General features: G+C 41.6%; 1 protein-coding gene across 1 annotated transcript in view; it reads left to right on the forward strand.

The window, feature by feature from the left end:
* Positions 1-1,075: 1,075 nt before the first annotated feature.
* Positions 1,076-15,191, forward strand: part of LOC136610271 (A.superbus venom factor 1-like) — a 210,763-nt gene continuing 196,647 nt past the window's right edge. Inside the window, exons 1-2 of the mRNA XM_066589504.1 lie at positions 1,076-1,140; positions 3,198-3,384. Of these exons, the coding sequence (XP_066445601.1) occupies positions 1,076-1,140; positions 3,198-3,384 (252 nt within the window). The remainder of the gene's footprint in view (positions 1,141-3,197; positions 3,385-15,191) is intronic.

The raw sequence follows: 15,191 nt of genomic DNA on the forward strand, positions 1-15,191 counted from the left end.
GGAATGGGTGGACTACAATACCCAGAGAGGTTGTTAAATTTGGGGTTATTTAGTTTAGAAAAAAGACAGTGAGGGGCGCTCTAATAACTATGTATAAATATATCAGTAATCAGTTAAGAGATCTCTCTTATCATCTATTTATACCCAGGACTGTGACTGTAACAAGGGGGCGCTCTATACAGCTAGAGGAAAGAAGGTTTCAACACTGACTTAGAAGGGGGTCTTTACTGTAAGAGCAGTAAGACTGTGGAACTCTGCCTAGTGAGCTTGGTTCTAGGGCTTTATTATTACAATGAACTCTTCTGGTATTAATGATTCCAATAATAGATTGTTTTGTTGCAGAATATATATACAAAAGAGTGATATTAAATATATAATTACTCTTTTTTCATTGCTGTCAGTGAAGTAAGGATTTGTTTTTGTTTTCTTTAGTGGGGAAGGTGACCCCATTTAGCTATTCAGTTCAGGTTGCAGGAAGGCTAATGTGTTTCTAGTGTGTTTTCAGAAACTGTGCAACCTCGAATCAACAGTAGAAAGGTGAGAGACGAGTATTGGATAAAGGCCCATTTAGACACAACGATTATCACTCAAAAGTCATCTTTTGAGCGATAAGCATTGTGGCTAAATGATAATTCTACTTCTACAGGGATGCAAAACTTCTTCACAAAGCATGTATTGCACCAACTAATCAAGATGGAGAAATCACGTTCACTTAGAGTCAAATTAGACACCAGCAACATTTACTTCCTCTACTCCAGGTAGACAATGACATCCCTACTCAAGTGCCCACCAAAGAATGTGGAGTACAAAGCTTGGTTCTGCTTCATTACTGTCATGTCATTTCACCTTTCATTCCATTGTATAAACTTTGTAAACAAAAAGATTAGAAGCGCTGCCAACCTGAATCTTGAATAATCTCTGAAAGCCATTGCAAGCTTGGTTCTTAGTATACAGCAGCTGCCAACTGAAACCCCACACATCACTTTATTTAATGAAGGACTATGTGGACAATGCTACCAGGAAGTCAAGATACCTTATAAATTCCCACCTTCACTGTGTAGTCTCTAATGGCATCATGGAGCGGAGGGTGGTGTGTCTTCTACTGCTGTCCGGTCTCATTGGGTCCTACGCCCAAACACCGTGAGTAGTTTTTAATTATTACGTGTCCACTGAACATCTTATCAATGCTCAAATCTCCAGAAAGAGAAGAACAAGAAGATTTTAGAGAACCTTCTGAAATGGATAAGAAAAAAGATTCAAGTTACAGTATGAAAATGTCATCCCTGAAGAACCGACCGCAGTTCGTTAGGTAGCAAGACTATTTTGGCATTAAGGCCCATGGGGATTTTCTTTTTTTTGTCAGCACATGTAGAGAATAATATCTTTTTTATTTCATTGAGGTAGCCATATGCGGCTTGTTTTTTTTAATAGCACCAATAGTACATACAGCTTGTTGATTAACTTTTTTTCTACTTTTCGGGCGTTAAGGAAAAAGAAGAGCAATTCTGCCATTGCTTTTTGTATTTGGCGGTAAAAAAAGAACTTGTTGGTTAACGTTTGCGAACTTTTTTAGACGGGGGGGGGGGGGGGTATAAATAACAGCAATGGCCTCCACTGCTAGGCAATTCACCATGCAATATAACAATCAAATTATTCTACTTTTATTCTATGGATCACCATGTATACAGTAAATGAAGTATGGGTAATAAAAATGTATATAAATCTTGGTATTTGTATAGCACCAACTTATTCCACAGCGCTTTCAGGTAATTATTACTTATTACCCCCCACCAAGCTGGGTTCTCATTTTACTGACCTCAGAAATCTTAATTTCTTAATTCTAAATCTTAATCTGAATCATGCGGGGATTAAACTTGTAACCTTCAGGTTGTAGGCAAGAGCTTACACTCTGCACCACAAGAGGCTCTATGTAGTTTCTTAATGTTTTACAACCATTGCTCAATCATAGCATGTCTCATGGCAATTTTTTTTTAATGTTGCGGCTGACCAAGTGCAACAATTCTTTTACTTTTTCATTGATGGAGGTACGTGAGGGTTTGCTTTTTACGGTAAATGTAGTTTTGATTGGTAACTTTTTGGGATATATTTTTTGTAAGGGGAATAGAAGACAAACTGCAGTTTTTTTTTCTCTACATGTAATAAGGTAACTTTATTCTAGGGATAATTATGAATGTGGCAGTACCAAACTTTAATTTCTTTAGTGGAAGGGGGGATTTTTTTCTTTCACACTATATTGATCTTAATTCTACCGTTTTTGCCGCACTGGAAGACCTGAAAGTACAATTTGGCATGGCCCTATAGATTGGTGCCTCTGCCACACCTAGGGGTCTTGATCAAGCCTTCTACTGCCATGGAAAACAATTATCATCCTGTATTTGTGTTGTGGGTGCCATTGGAGTGATATGAGCCCCCTTCCTTTCCAAGCCCTATAGCATCTAATAGGTAAAGTGGCCGGGATTAGAGGTTTCTCAGAAATAATAGAAGGAGCCAGGTAGTCAGTCACCACCAACTCATTGTTGATCCATGGCTACAGCGTTTGCAATCCAATGACTAACATGGAGTCTTTAGACAAGGCATTTCATGACGTACATGGACGGTATGTCACAGTGTATAAAGAGATTAAAGGGGTTTTTACAAGATAAAAACACGTGACTGCAGTATGTGGTATTCATACTCAGCTTTTGCTTCCATCCAAGTTTGAATCCCATTTGGAACCCTAGGTGGAATGTGATGTGACTGTCGTCTTTGGAAAAGTCTACCTTAAACTACAAATTGGGGGTCACCTGTTATTGGACCCTGAGAGGAGGGGCCCCCAACTGAATTCTAATTTTGCGTTTTACATTTTTGCCAAAAAGTTGACTAAACCTAAACCAATGGCTAGCGTCACCACCACTGAAGTAGCCCAATAAAGCATAATGCCATCAATCTACAGTGATTAGAAGAGATTGTTGGAGAGATTCCCACCAAATTTATAAAAAGTCACATGCCTAATCTCCATAATCTTATATATGATAATTAGTTTTCTGAACCAAACAACCATTACAATAAACTAACATCAACTCTGCGTCAAATCTGCATGTTGTAAAGTTTTCCTTTATTCCTAGAGACCCCTCCAGGTCTTATTTTTAGTGTTTCCTTTCGGCGCACCAGGTTACAGTTTTGTCTCCTCTGAACAGATGCACTTTGATTACTCCTGGCATCCTACGTGCCGACACTAAGGAAACCATCGTACTGGATGGACACAACACTGGATTTGAGGCCGAAATCAAAGTCCAAGATTCTCCACAGAAGAAACGATTGTTTGCTCAAGGCAAGATCTCTGTCAACAGTAGCAACGGTTTCTTGGGAACCACTACAATAGAGGTAAGTCATCCACATGTAGCAAACTTGTAGGATTCATTACTAGCTGGTGGTGCTTACAATAAACATGATCCCTGTATACGTCCTATGGTGATGCGGTAATTTTATTGTAGGCGATTAATTGTGATTTATTTTCTTTTTTTTTAGTTTTGACGCCAGTGCCCTTGGGCACAATTTTTGTAGTAGTGAGTAGTGAAGGTGCTGAATAAAACACAGAGTCAGATATTTTGCTTAACTTGTTGTAAACAGGATGTTATTATTCAATAAGGCCTCCTGTCCATGGCAGTGATTTAGCCGGCGATAAATCGCTGGCGAATCACGTCGTCTGGAGCTTTCCATAGCATTGCTATGGAAAGCGCCGGCCCGTGTCCACAAGTGGAGAATCATTGCGATGCCCCGACTCACCGTGGTTAGCCTATCTGTCAGATTAGGCTGACCGCGGAGATACGTCTGCGGCTCCTGCTCCGCCGTGGGATACCGCAATGCCCGTGGACAGTGGGCCTTAGGCAGGGAGATGAGGTAATTTTCTTCAACACATATAGTGAATAATAAATGATATACAATTTGCAACATTAAAGATACTTGTGTCTAACACATTCATATTCTGGGAGCTTACTCTGAATTTCTTTTCTCTATACTTTTTCACATTTCCATCTCCTTATTTCTTTATCTCCCTCTCTTCATATTTACATATTTTATTTTTCCTCTACTCACTGTCAAAGCTGACTGTTTCCCTGATTTTTCTTCTGTTTCTCTGCTTTCTCTCTTTCTTCTCTTGTTTCTCTCCTCCTCTCGCTCCTGCTTGTTCTGCTCTCTTTGCCACTTCTCCTACTCCTGTCTTTCCTTCTGCTGCTCTTTCTGCTCCTCTCTCATCTCCTGCTCTGCCAATTCTGCCGCTCCTCTCATCTCTCTCCTGCGACTGTTGTCCAGCTCTATATCACCTCTGTCTCCTGTCTAGTCTGTCTACAGCCAATCACAACCTATTTGGTTACTAGGCTACCTGCATCATCTGAGTCTCTAGGCATTTTTTTAACCTGTGCAGCTGAATAAAATGACTAACTGGTTTATAGGTTACCTGCATCTGTTGTGCAAAATGAATCAGATTAAACCCCCTAGGGCTAGTTATTATATTACCGGTCCCCACAGTTAAACAGCGCTATTTAGTGCCTTTTTTCAGGCCACTACATCTCCCCTTTGTTTGAGAAGAGCCGTCCTCAGCGTTTTTTCTTTAAGGACGGAGCAGGTGGATGGCAGTAGAATATGACAAAATATCTGGATATTAAAGTTGACTAGAATTTAGCAAAGTATTTGAAGAAGGGCAAAACCACCTACTTCAAAAGAGCTATGGGGCCCCTACACATATTCTTCCCACAGTCAACAAATAGTGCATTTCCGAAGTTTCATATACAACAACATTATGCATAATAACATTTGGCATACTTAGAAATTCTTGGTATGATCCACTTGGTGGGAACAAAAATTCTTCTTTAGTCCTTCTAGTTTTAACTGGAACAACAAACCCAACTAGGGATCAGGCAGTCCCTCTAAGAACCCTGGTAGACAGCCTCGCTACCACTAGCTAAGGTTATCGTCCCCAGGCACAGCTTGGGGCGTACAGTCCTTAACATGTCACTTGTGCCGGCTGTAACAAGTTATGAGAAACCGAATGTAGGAGATAGTCTTTGGAAAAACAAGAACTATAAACCGGGGTTAACAAATCTCTGAATAGTTTTTCAGAGCAATAAAACTTGAACGTAACTATTAACTTAATTGAGTTGTCTTTAAGACACAAAACTTGATTGAAGAAGTTTGAATAGATTAACTAAATAATAATTAAGGTAGAAGTCTCTTACATGGCTTCTGGATTTTATTTTTGTAGTCTTCATCTTCAAAGCGAATTGGAGGCTTTCCAAAGTTACTCTTTTGTGAGCATCTGGGAATGCTGATGGCCTCGTTTTCTGAATCTTTGCTTGAACTTTGTACATCTGGAAACCTACACATTGTTGGTACTGGACTTTCATTCACATTGAGTGATATTGCTGGGATGTAATCAAATGAGTTTGGTCCAACCAAAGTCATCGCACGACTTATGTACCATGTTAAGGGTTGTTGATGTTGAATTCACCAAGGTTTCTTCTACTTTTTGCTCTCTTTCTTGGGTTTGGTGTAGTTTTATCTTTTTCTGACATATCTTCTGAAGTAGGGTCCAGTAAACTGAGTTTTAGCCTGTTTCGCTGAATCATTTTTGGGACTCTTCCGTCTTGAGCAATTTGATACAGGTCTTTCTCTGGAAAGGGTATTCCTATTATGGTGTAAGGCCCTGTTTCCCATCTGTCATCTAGCTTTCCTGTTTGGTGTTCTTTTTTTTAGCCACACTCTTGTTCCTTTTGTTAGTGGTTTAGCCTTGGTTTGCAAGTTAAAATCTTGGTCTTGTCTTTTATGATCTTGTTTCATGTGAGTGTCTACAATTGTCAAATGTCTTTGTAGATTGTGAATCCATTCTGTGGTGGGTAAAGGAGTTGGATCTTCAGACACTTGTACTCCCATTGACAGATCAGCAGGCAATTTTTCTTGTCGACCAAACATTAGATAATAAGGAGTGTGATGTGGGGGACCCGTGATCCCATGGTCCTCTGCCAAAGACAGAGTGGGAGACACTCACCTCACCCCTCCACAGGTGGAGATTTCCTCTGGCACCAGAAGGACCCGCTGATCCCAGGAGAACACATCATTACTGCAGAGGCACAGTAGCTGGATCTGCGGAGTGCCGAAGGAAAGGCTGCACAATCTATCTGAGTGAGTCCCCTGCTGCTCTGCTACAGCCTGCACAGCAGAGCCAGCAGCACATACAGCTGAAGACTCACACCCAGGGCAACAGGGACATATCATAAAAGCAGGACAGGCAGTTTCCAGCACACTGCCCCACAGAAGTGCCCCTGCTTTCCCCACAACATGCAGGCCCTGACTGGGCATTAGTCATACAACAACAGACCCTGATTACCAACTACAGCCGGCCCCAATCTCCGCGCTGAGGTCCTGACCACCATTTGCTCTATAATAAGGACTCTCTCCAGTATACAGAGATCAGTTCAAAATTATATCTCCGCCACAGGCGTTGGGATTAATATTTAAATCAGTGACGCCAATAATGGATAACGCCTGGAGTTCTAGTCCCACTAGAACAGGGGTGTCAAACTCATTTTCACCGAGGGCCATATCAGCCTTATGGTTGCCTTCAAAGGGCCGATTCTAATTGTAAGACAGTATACTAAAAGTGAACCCCATACTGGCCCGATTCATAATAAGGTGCTGCATAATGACCAGTAGCGCACACTATTATACATACATATATATTAGATACACACAGGCGGGCACTATTATTATACATATATGTATGTCCGCACAGGCGCACCCCCCTTACGCGCATATACACACAGGCGCACACCGTTACGCGCATATGCGCACAGGCGCACACCGTTACGCGCATATACGCATAGGCGCACACCGTTATGCGCATATACGCACAGACGCACACCGTTATGCGCATATACGCACAGACGCACACCGTTATGCGCATATACGCACAGACGCACACCGTTATGCGCATATACGCACAGACGCACACCGTTATGCGTATATACGCACAGACACACACCATTATGGGCATATACGCACAGACGTACACCGTTATGCACATATACGCACAGGCGTACAGACGCGCACATACATATATACATACACAGATTTTTATATATATATATATATATATATATATATACACACACATACATACATATGCACACAAGGACACTTTTGCATTTTTATACACATTTTTATACTTACCTGCATCCAATGCAGTCCCACTGGCAGGTATACTGGCTGCTCTGTTCTTGGGGCCCTCCTGCATACTTGGGCCACTGATGTCTCCCAGGCCTGCAGCCATGAACAGAGGTAGGGCCGGTGAGAGGAGTTCACCGCTGACCGGCTCTCGCCCTGCAGCTGCTCCTCCTCAGCGCCGCTCTGCTCACTCCAGAAATCATATCTTCTGCAGTTTTCTTCCCTCCTCCGCGGCCGTTGTCAGTCTGCTATCAGCACTCCTTTATTACTGTCTGCACTAGACAGAACAAGCCGATAGAAGATCGTCTACTGACAGCAGCACGGAGGTGAGGGAACTTACTGCACAGCCGGCGGGCCACAGAAAATGAGGTGGCGGGCCGGATTCGGCCTGCGGGCCTTCTGTTTGACACCTGTGCACTAGAAGATCCAAAGTTCAGCCTCAATGCAATATACCTAGTCACACATATTCGGCAGGCTGTCTCTGTCACCACCTGGTGGCCGTTACTGGTACATCAAGAACAAAGTAAACATACAAGAGCGTACTTCTCCCTCACAAACATTGACACTTCACTGAAGCCACTGCCATATAATATACACATAACACGCATCTCAGCAAAATAGTGTGCCATGTTTGTAGCTTATTAAGCAAGAGACTCTAGTTTCTGCAAGGATAATGTCATTTTGAAGCAAAACCAGCCACATGCAACAATGTGAAGTGGTCCTTACCCTGGAGAGACCCTAAACCCTACCCTATCTGCAAATCCGGCCCAAACGCCTTTCAGCTTAACTCACTACTAACACAGCAACCATGAGATGCATACAGTCCAAAGTGGGGAAATGCAGCGTGTGTAAAGTCCTTGGTGGTTGGGTTCAGCTCCCACTATGTGTCTACTAGATGGTATTGCTGAAGGAGAGATTTAAATTTCTGCGAAATCGAATGTTGAGGTATATGAATTTGAATTTGGACTAGAAGGTTTTCTGGGAGAGTGGGGGTTGCCAGACATCACAACAATTAACTAAAAAGTCAGCTAAGCTGCAGGTGACCCATATCCTCTCAGACGAATCATCCAACTCGTCGATGGTGGGTTTGCAGCCTCCCTCCAACGCCAACATGGAGAGCCCCAGCCACGAGGTTTCAGGTGGCGCAACCCCCACTCTCCCAGAAAACCTTCTAGCCCAAATTCAAATACTATTGAAGAACGAACTATCAAAAATGTCTTCCGAAACCACGACTAAGCTATCCAACGCATTTCAAGACCTTATCCAAAGACAGTAGAAAGAGAGTATACAAGCAGCACTCACTCCAAATCCACAAGGGCAGCACCATAAATAGATGCACAGCCATGGCAATTGGAATCCGGACCTTCATTCCCAAGACATGCAGTAAGAATGGAGTCTGCGCTAGCATGGATAGATGCAATAAAAGCTGAAACTTTATTCTTCCATAATACAGATAGCTGCAACGTTTTGACCTCTCTAACTTCCTCCCCTCCTCCACACCCCCTTTCCCGTGGGGTAGAGGTTCTGAGACAGTTACTGTGAATAATATACCTCACACACCCCCATGGACCTAAAAATTGTATCACACAACATACAGGGGTTCAATTCACCACAAAAACGGTCAAAGGCTTTCCGATATTATAAAAGTAGACATGCAGATATTGTGTGCCTGCAAGAGAAACATTTCTTCACCAATTCTGCCCCATGCTACCTCTCTCCCCAATACCCTATGTTATACTCAGCAAAAGCCCCAACCAATACTAAGAGAGTTACCATTTGTTTCGGTAAGTCAGTGCCTTTCACCCACACCTACAAAACAGCGGACTCAGAGGGTCGCTATTTAATATCAACAAGAACTATACAGGATGCACCGGTGACTATCGTCTCCTACTACGCTCCAAATTCCAGACAAATACAATATTTTACAAAACTCTTTAAACTAGTGGAAACCAACAAAATGGGCACAGTTATTCTCTGCGGTGATCCGAGCTGCATCCTTAGCCCAACATAGATAGAAACGCTAGTACTCCTACTGCCCCATCTGCATTACCTCAACATTCGATTTCGCACAAATTTAAACCTCTCCTTCAGTAATACCATTTAGTAGACACATAGTGGGAGCTGAACCCAACCACCAAGGACTTTACACACGTTTCAGCTCCGCACTCCGTATTCAGGCGAATAGACCACATCCTAGCACCCGACATATTTGCTACCACAGATATCACAGTCAAAGATTCTCTTGGTCCCATGGTCAGATCATAGCCCAATGTCTGTCACCTGTAACTTCCTGAAGTCTAAACCGAATACAACTTGGACCCTTAATGATTCTCTTTTATCTATCCCCGAGGTTGTCACCTTATTAATGCCAAAGCTAGAAGAATACTTCCAAATTAACAGCCAGTCTGCTTCCTCTCTCATTTTCCTCTGGGGAGCGCACAAAGTGGTGATTTGCGGTCACCTAATTCAAATAGCCGCTCATCGTAAATGTTCCTATCTAGCTGTTTTTTTTTAACACTCTGAGAGAGGGTTGTCAGGTTGGCCAAACAGCCCTTTTAGCGGCAATATCAATGATACCTAAATTAAAGAGAGACCCTTTGGACAAACAAAATTACCGTCCCATTTGCCTAATAAATGTGGATATGAAACTCACCTCCAGCGGCGTGCTTAAATACGGCTGTTCCTTCACTAGTCAGTAAAGATCAGGTGGGCTTTGTCTCAGGCTGTCAGGCTTCAGACAGCATTCACAGAGTGACCCACCTCACTCACATCTGCAAAGCCAGAGGTATCCCAGCCACGTTACTATCTCTTGACATACACAAAGCTTTTGACACTTTGGGATGGGCATACTTATTCTCGGTCCTTGAACATTGGGGGTTCCCTGGCGAGTTCCTCACGTGGTTACGTATACTATATGCCCACCCCAAGGCCTTTGTGCAATATAGGGGTTTCTGCTCTGATACGTTCTCGATCCAGCGGGGGACTTGACAGGGTTGCCCCCTGTCCCCTTTACTCTTCATCCTAGCCACTGAAGCTTTGGCTATTAAACTTCGCAATAATCCTAATATAAAAGGGATTGAGGTTGCGCCAGTTCACCACAAACTTTCAATGTTTGCAGACGATCTTCTTATGTTCAAGTCTACGTAACAAGTGGATGGATAGCAGCACAACCAATATCAATACCGTAGATAGAAGTCGTAAACAAATAGTGCACGATTCTGTAAATCAGGTCCGGACTTGAAGACCCATTGATGAGAATTCCAAAAAAGCAACAGGATGGATCCATACTCAGGAACTTTTTCCAAAAATAGAAAATCTTTATTTCTCAGCAATAAAAAGCTGCAACATTTTGACTTATTGTGTGGTCTCCTAAGGTGCGACTTTCAGTTTGAAGATCAATCCACTGTTTTTCTTCCACAGGTTTGTCTTCACTAGTACCAGCTGTTTGGATAACCTTCTGTTGTACATTGTAGCAACCAAAGTCAGGCATCTCTATCTCCTCCCATCGATCTTTTTCTTCCATGGAATAATCTACTGATGCAGGTTGTCTGGATAGTGCATCAGCATTGGCATTAGTCTTTCTGGCTATGTATTTGATGGTAAAGTTCCTCTGGTAGGTAGGAGATGGACTCAGACTCATGGCTTTTACTTGGATATATACGTCTACTAGGAGTACCCCTCTAGTGTGACCCACTAGTCCTGTGACAAAATTGGTTCCCCTGGTTCACAGGGCCCCACTGCAGTGATCCAAGATAAGTGCCGCTTCTTTTGTTACTTGATGCACATAATCAGTAATCAGTCACTGCATTCTGTTTTCTGACTGGTCAGGGTTGTTCAACTGATCAGGTAGTCTAAGCAGCGAAGTGGTCATATAGTATCAGTCCAACATGGCCCTAAAAACTGGCAGATCAGCGACTTTATGGCAATTAAGAAGGGCACAAGGTAATATACAGTAACTCACTCTTTAGTCCAGGGGCAAAATTTTGTCCTGAGACCAGAGGATCACTCTAAAGCTGTACACATGGTCATATTACATCTCCATGTATGACTAGAGCAGTATTTGATCCCGTACAGTTAGAACATACTATTTCCACAACTATCATGAACTTCAAAACCTTGCCACCATCAACCAACTTTGCTTGCAGAAAGGTGATCAGGAGAACACTTTACTGTATTATTTGGCCATCGGTACTTCAAGTGGAAGAGTCTTCTTGATTTAGTCAAGGATCTACCTATTTTTTTCCCCTTTATTTTCCAGCTTCCTTGTTCATTTAATATTTTGGTGAAGTAGATTTTGCCCGCAATAAGTATTCCAAGTAATGTGAAACATCAGACGTGTCCGACACCGGGGTTCCATATCTATATATTTTTCATGATACAGCCCATCTATAAGTCGGACAAATATTAACTATATGCTTAAGATGTAGGGCACATTAGCCCCACAAGTGTGGATACAAGTCTTCCTATTCCCATGGATGATATGTACATAGATGATAGTACTGTAGACAGGTGATTGTAGAAATGTGTATTCTAGTGTGTCTGGTATGTAGAGTAGTTGCTACCCCATACCCAATATAGGCTATAAGGCTATTCACAGAGCCGATCAATCACACGGACCAGTAGTCCATATGTAAAACATTGCTGTGGGTCGTATTCTCGTCGGTTTCATGGATGAGAGTAGCACATGCAATGGATGGGGTCTGTGAATAGCTAACAGCAAAAAGACATGTGAATCCGAAATAACTTTATACAACACTAGCTGATATACCCTTCTTCGCCCGAGTTAATTCGGTACTGGTGTTTATCTGGTGTTCACATGGAAAATCTTATGAAGTCGTGGTTACTTTAGAGATATCGAGAAAAAACATATGTTCACCATTTTGCATAGTTCTCTGCATTACCCAGGAAACACCACGGGAGGTAACCATGCGACATTTCCTTTATATAAAATGACATCAGGAAGTGAGAGAATTAGATTCCGTACGTAAAATTTGGATGCTAATTCTTTTGCACTTAGAATTGAATAATCAAGTTGGGGCCCATTAACTTTTCCTATTTATGACATATTCAATGCTTATGGCAAATTTCATGTTTCTATGACATTGGGAAGTGAGAGATTTAGATTATGTACGTAAAATTTCGACGCTAATTCTTTTGAGCTAGAATTAAATAATCGAGTTGGGACCCATTAACTTTTCCTATTTATGACATAATCAATGCTCATGGCAAATTTCATGTTTCTACGACAACAGGAAGTGAGAGAATTACATTCTGTACGTAAATTTTGGACGCTAATTCTTTTGCGCTTAGAATTGAACAATCAAGTTGGGACCCATTACCTTTTCCTATTTATGACATAATCAATACTCATGCCAAATTTCAAGTTTCTCTGACATTGGGAAGTGAGAGAATTAGATTCCGTACGTAAAATTTGGACACTAATTCTTTTGCGCATAGAATTGAATAATCGAGTTGGGACCCATTAGCTTTTCCTATTTATGACATAATCAATGCTCGTGCCAAATTTCACGTTTCTATGACACCGGAAAGTGAGAAAATTACATTCCGTACGTAAAATTTGGACGCTAATTCTTTTTCGCATAGAATTGAATAATGGAGTTGGGACCCATTAGCATTTCCTATTTATGACATAATCAATGCTCGTGCCAAATTTCACGTTTCTATGACACCGGAAAATGAGAAAATTACATTCCGTACGTGAAATTTGGACGCTAATTCTTTTGCGCATAGAATTGAATAATCGAGTTGGGACCCATTAGCTTTTACTATTTGTGACATAATCAATGCTCGTGCCAAATTTCACATTTCTATGACACCGGAAAGTGAGAAAATTAGATTCCGTACGTAAAATTTGGACGCTAATACTTTTGCGCATAGAATTGAATAATCGAGTTGGGACCCATTAGCTTTTCCTATTTATGACATAATCAATGCTCCTGCCAAATTTCGAGTTTCTTTGACACCGGGAAGTGAGAGAATTAGATTCCGTACGTAAAATTTGGACGCTAATTCTTTTGCACATAGAATTGAATAATCAAGTTGGGACCCATTAACTTTTCCTATTTATGACATAATCAATGCGCGTGCCAAATTTTAAGTTTCTATGACATTGGGAAGTGAGAGATTTAGATTCCGTATGTAAAATTTCGACGCCAATTCCTTTGCGCTAGAATTGAATAATCGAGTTGGGACCCAATTACTTTTCCTATTTTGGAGATAATCTATGCTTGTGCCAAATTTCATGTTTCTAAGACATTGGGAAGTTGGAGAACTTTTGGCAAGTCAGTGAGTGAGTCAGTCAGTCAGTGAATGAGTCAGTGAGGGCTTTCGTCTTTATATATATAGATATAAGTTATTTTAGTTTATGACAGTTTTTGCCCAAACTTTTGGTACATTTTGCTGCACACAATGTTGTATTTAGGTGAAGCAGCACCCACTTTTCTACCACAATGAAAAAAGTGTGCAGAAGTGTCTAAAACAGTATAATTGTGTTGCAAAGAAACCATTTTTGATAGTAAATTTGCCGCAGGGTATTTTTTATGTTAAAACAAAGGGACAAAAACGGCTCCTTAAGAACACTTCTTTATTCTTTTATTTTAAAAAATCCATAAAATTACAAATAGTAGGTACCGTGTGACATCATGTCTGCGCTCAGACGCGTTTCGAAAGACACTTCTTTCTTGATCACAGCTCACAAACTAAAATGGTACTACTGATTAAAATCAATTACGGAACAAACAATACACATTTAAATCATATGTGCACATTTCCACAAGCTTGATTGCCACACCCAAAATCCCCTTAAAAAAAAAATGTGTGTCTTTCCTTCCTTTCCTTTTTTCCCCCTTTCCCTTTTCTTTAATAAATATACAGAAAATCATTTTGTCCTGTTTTAGGATAGGTAGACATGAGAAAAACATTTTCTTGCTTTTGATGGTAATTTTTACCTACAGATAACGGGGGCCCCCATGGGGTCAGGATTCTCCTCTATGCTAGCTAATCTGATGATAGGCCCTCCCTCTTTTAGCGGGTCTCATAGGAGTCTATGTGAGCCTCCAGCGTATATCGGTCGAAAGATAGGGTAAGACTTATCTTTTCTGGCAGCATTAAAATTCGGTTGACGATTCAGTTTGCATATGTGCTATTTTTTCCGGCCGTCTGGAATCACTCATCTGAATGGATACATTGGAATCCAATGCTTTAAATGGTCGCGTATTTAGGCTGACGTTTTATTGCCACTATATAGCTCGTATGAATAAGGCCTTAAAGTGGAAACTTCCTTTCTTAGGAAAAGTACTGCAGGTAACACTATTCTACAAGCTAAAAGTTGTCCCCCATCTCAGACCGTTAAAGAGATACCCGTGGGAGAATTAATTAGAGCCAAGCGTATGTGTTCCCAAACAAAAGGGTTATTAAGTTGGTCAACCAAATATATGCAAGCGACTAAAAGATCAGGGGTGCAAAGATTGGATGTTGAATAGAGCTACAAAAAGGGTTAATTACATGGATACGAATGTCTTGTTGGTAGACAAAATTAAGGATAAGGTAGTCAAAATTTGGGCAGAGATCAGACTGGTATTTTCAACAGCTTATAGAAGGAATTTTCAAACTGTGAAACGATTGTTTTTCTCATACTTAGCCATTATAAGGGTGCCTACTAGAGATGAGCGAGCGTACTCGGAAAAGCACTACTCGCTCGAGTAATTTGCTTTATCCGAGTATCGCTGTGCTCGTCCCTGAAGACTCGGGTGCCGCTGCGGCTGACAGGTGAGTCGCAGCGGGGAGCAGGGGAGAGCGGGCGGGAGAGAAGGAGAGAAAGATCTCCACTCCGTTCCTCCCCGCTCTCCCCTGCAGCTCCCCGCTCTGTGCCGGCACCCGAATCTTCTGGGACGAGCACAGCGATACTCGGATAAAGCAAATTACTCGAGCGAGTAGTGCTTTTCCGAGTACGC

This window comes from Eleutherodactylus coqui, chromosome 2 (genome assembly GCF_035609145.1).
Source record: "Eleutherodactylus coqui strain aEleCoq1 chromosome 2, aEleCoq1.hap1, whole genome shotgun sequence".
NCBI lineage: Eukaryota > Metazoa > Chordata > Amphibia > Anura > Eleutherodactylidae > Eleutherodactylus > Eleutherodactylus coqui.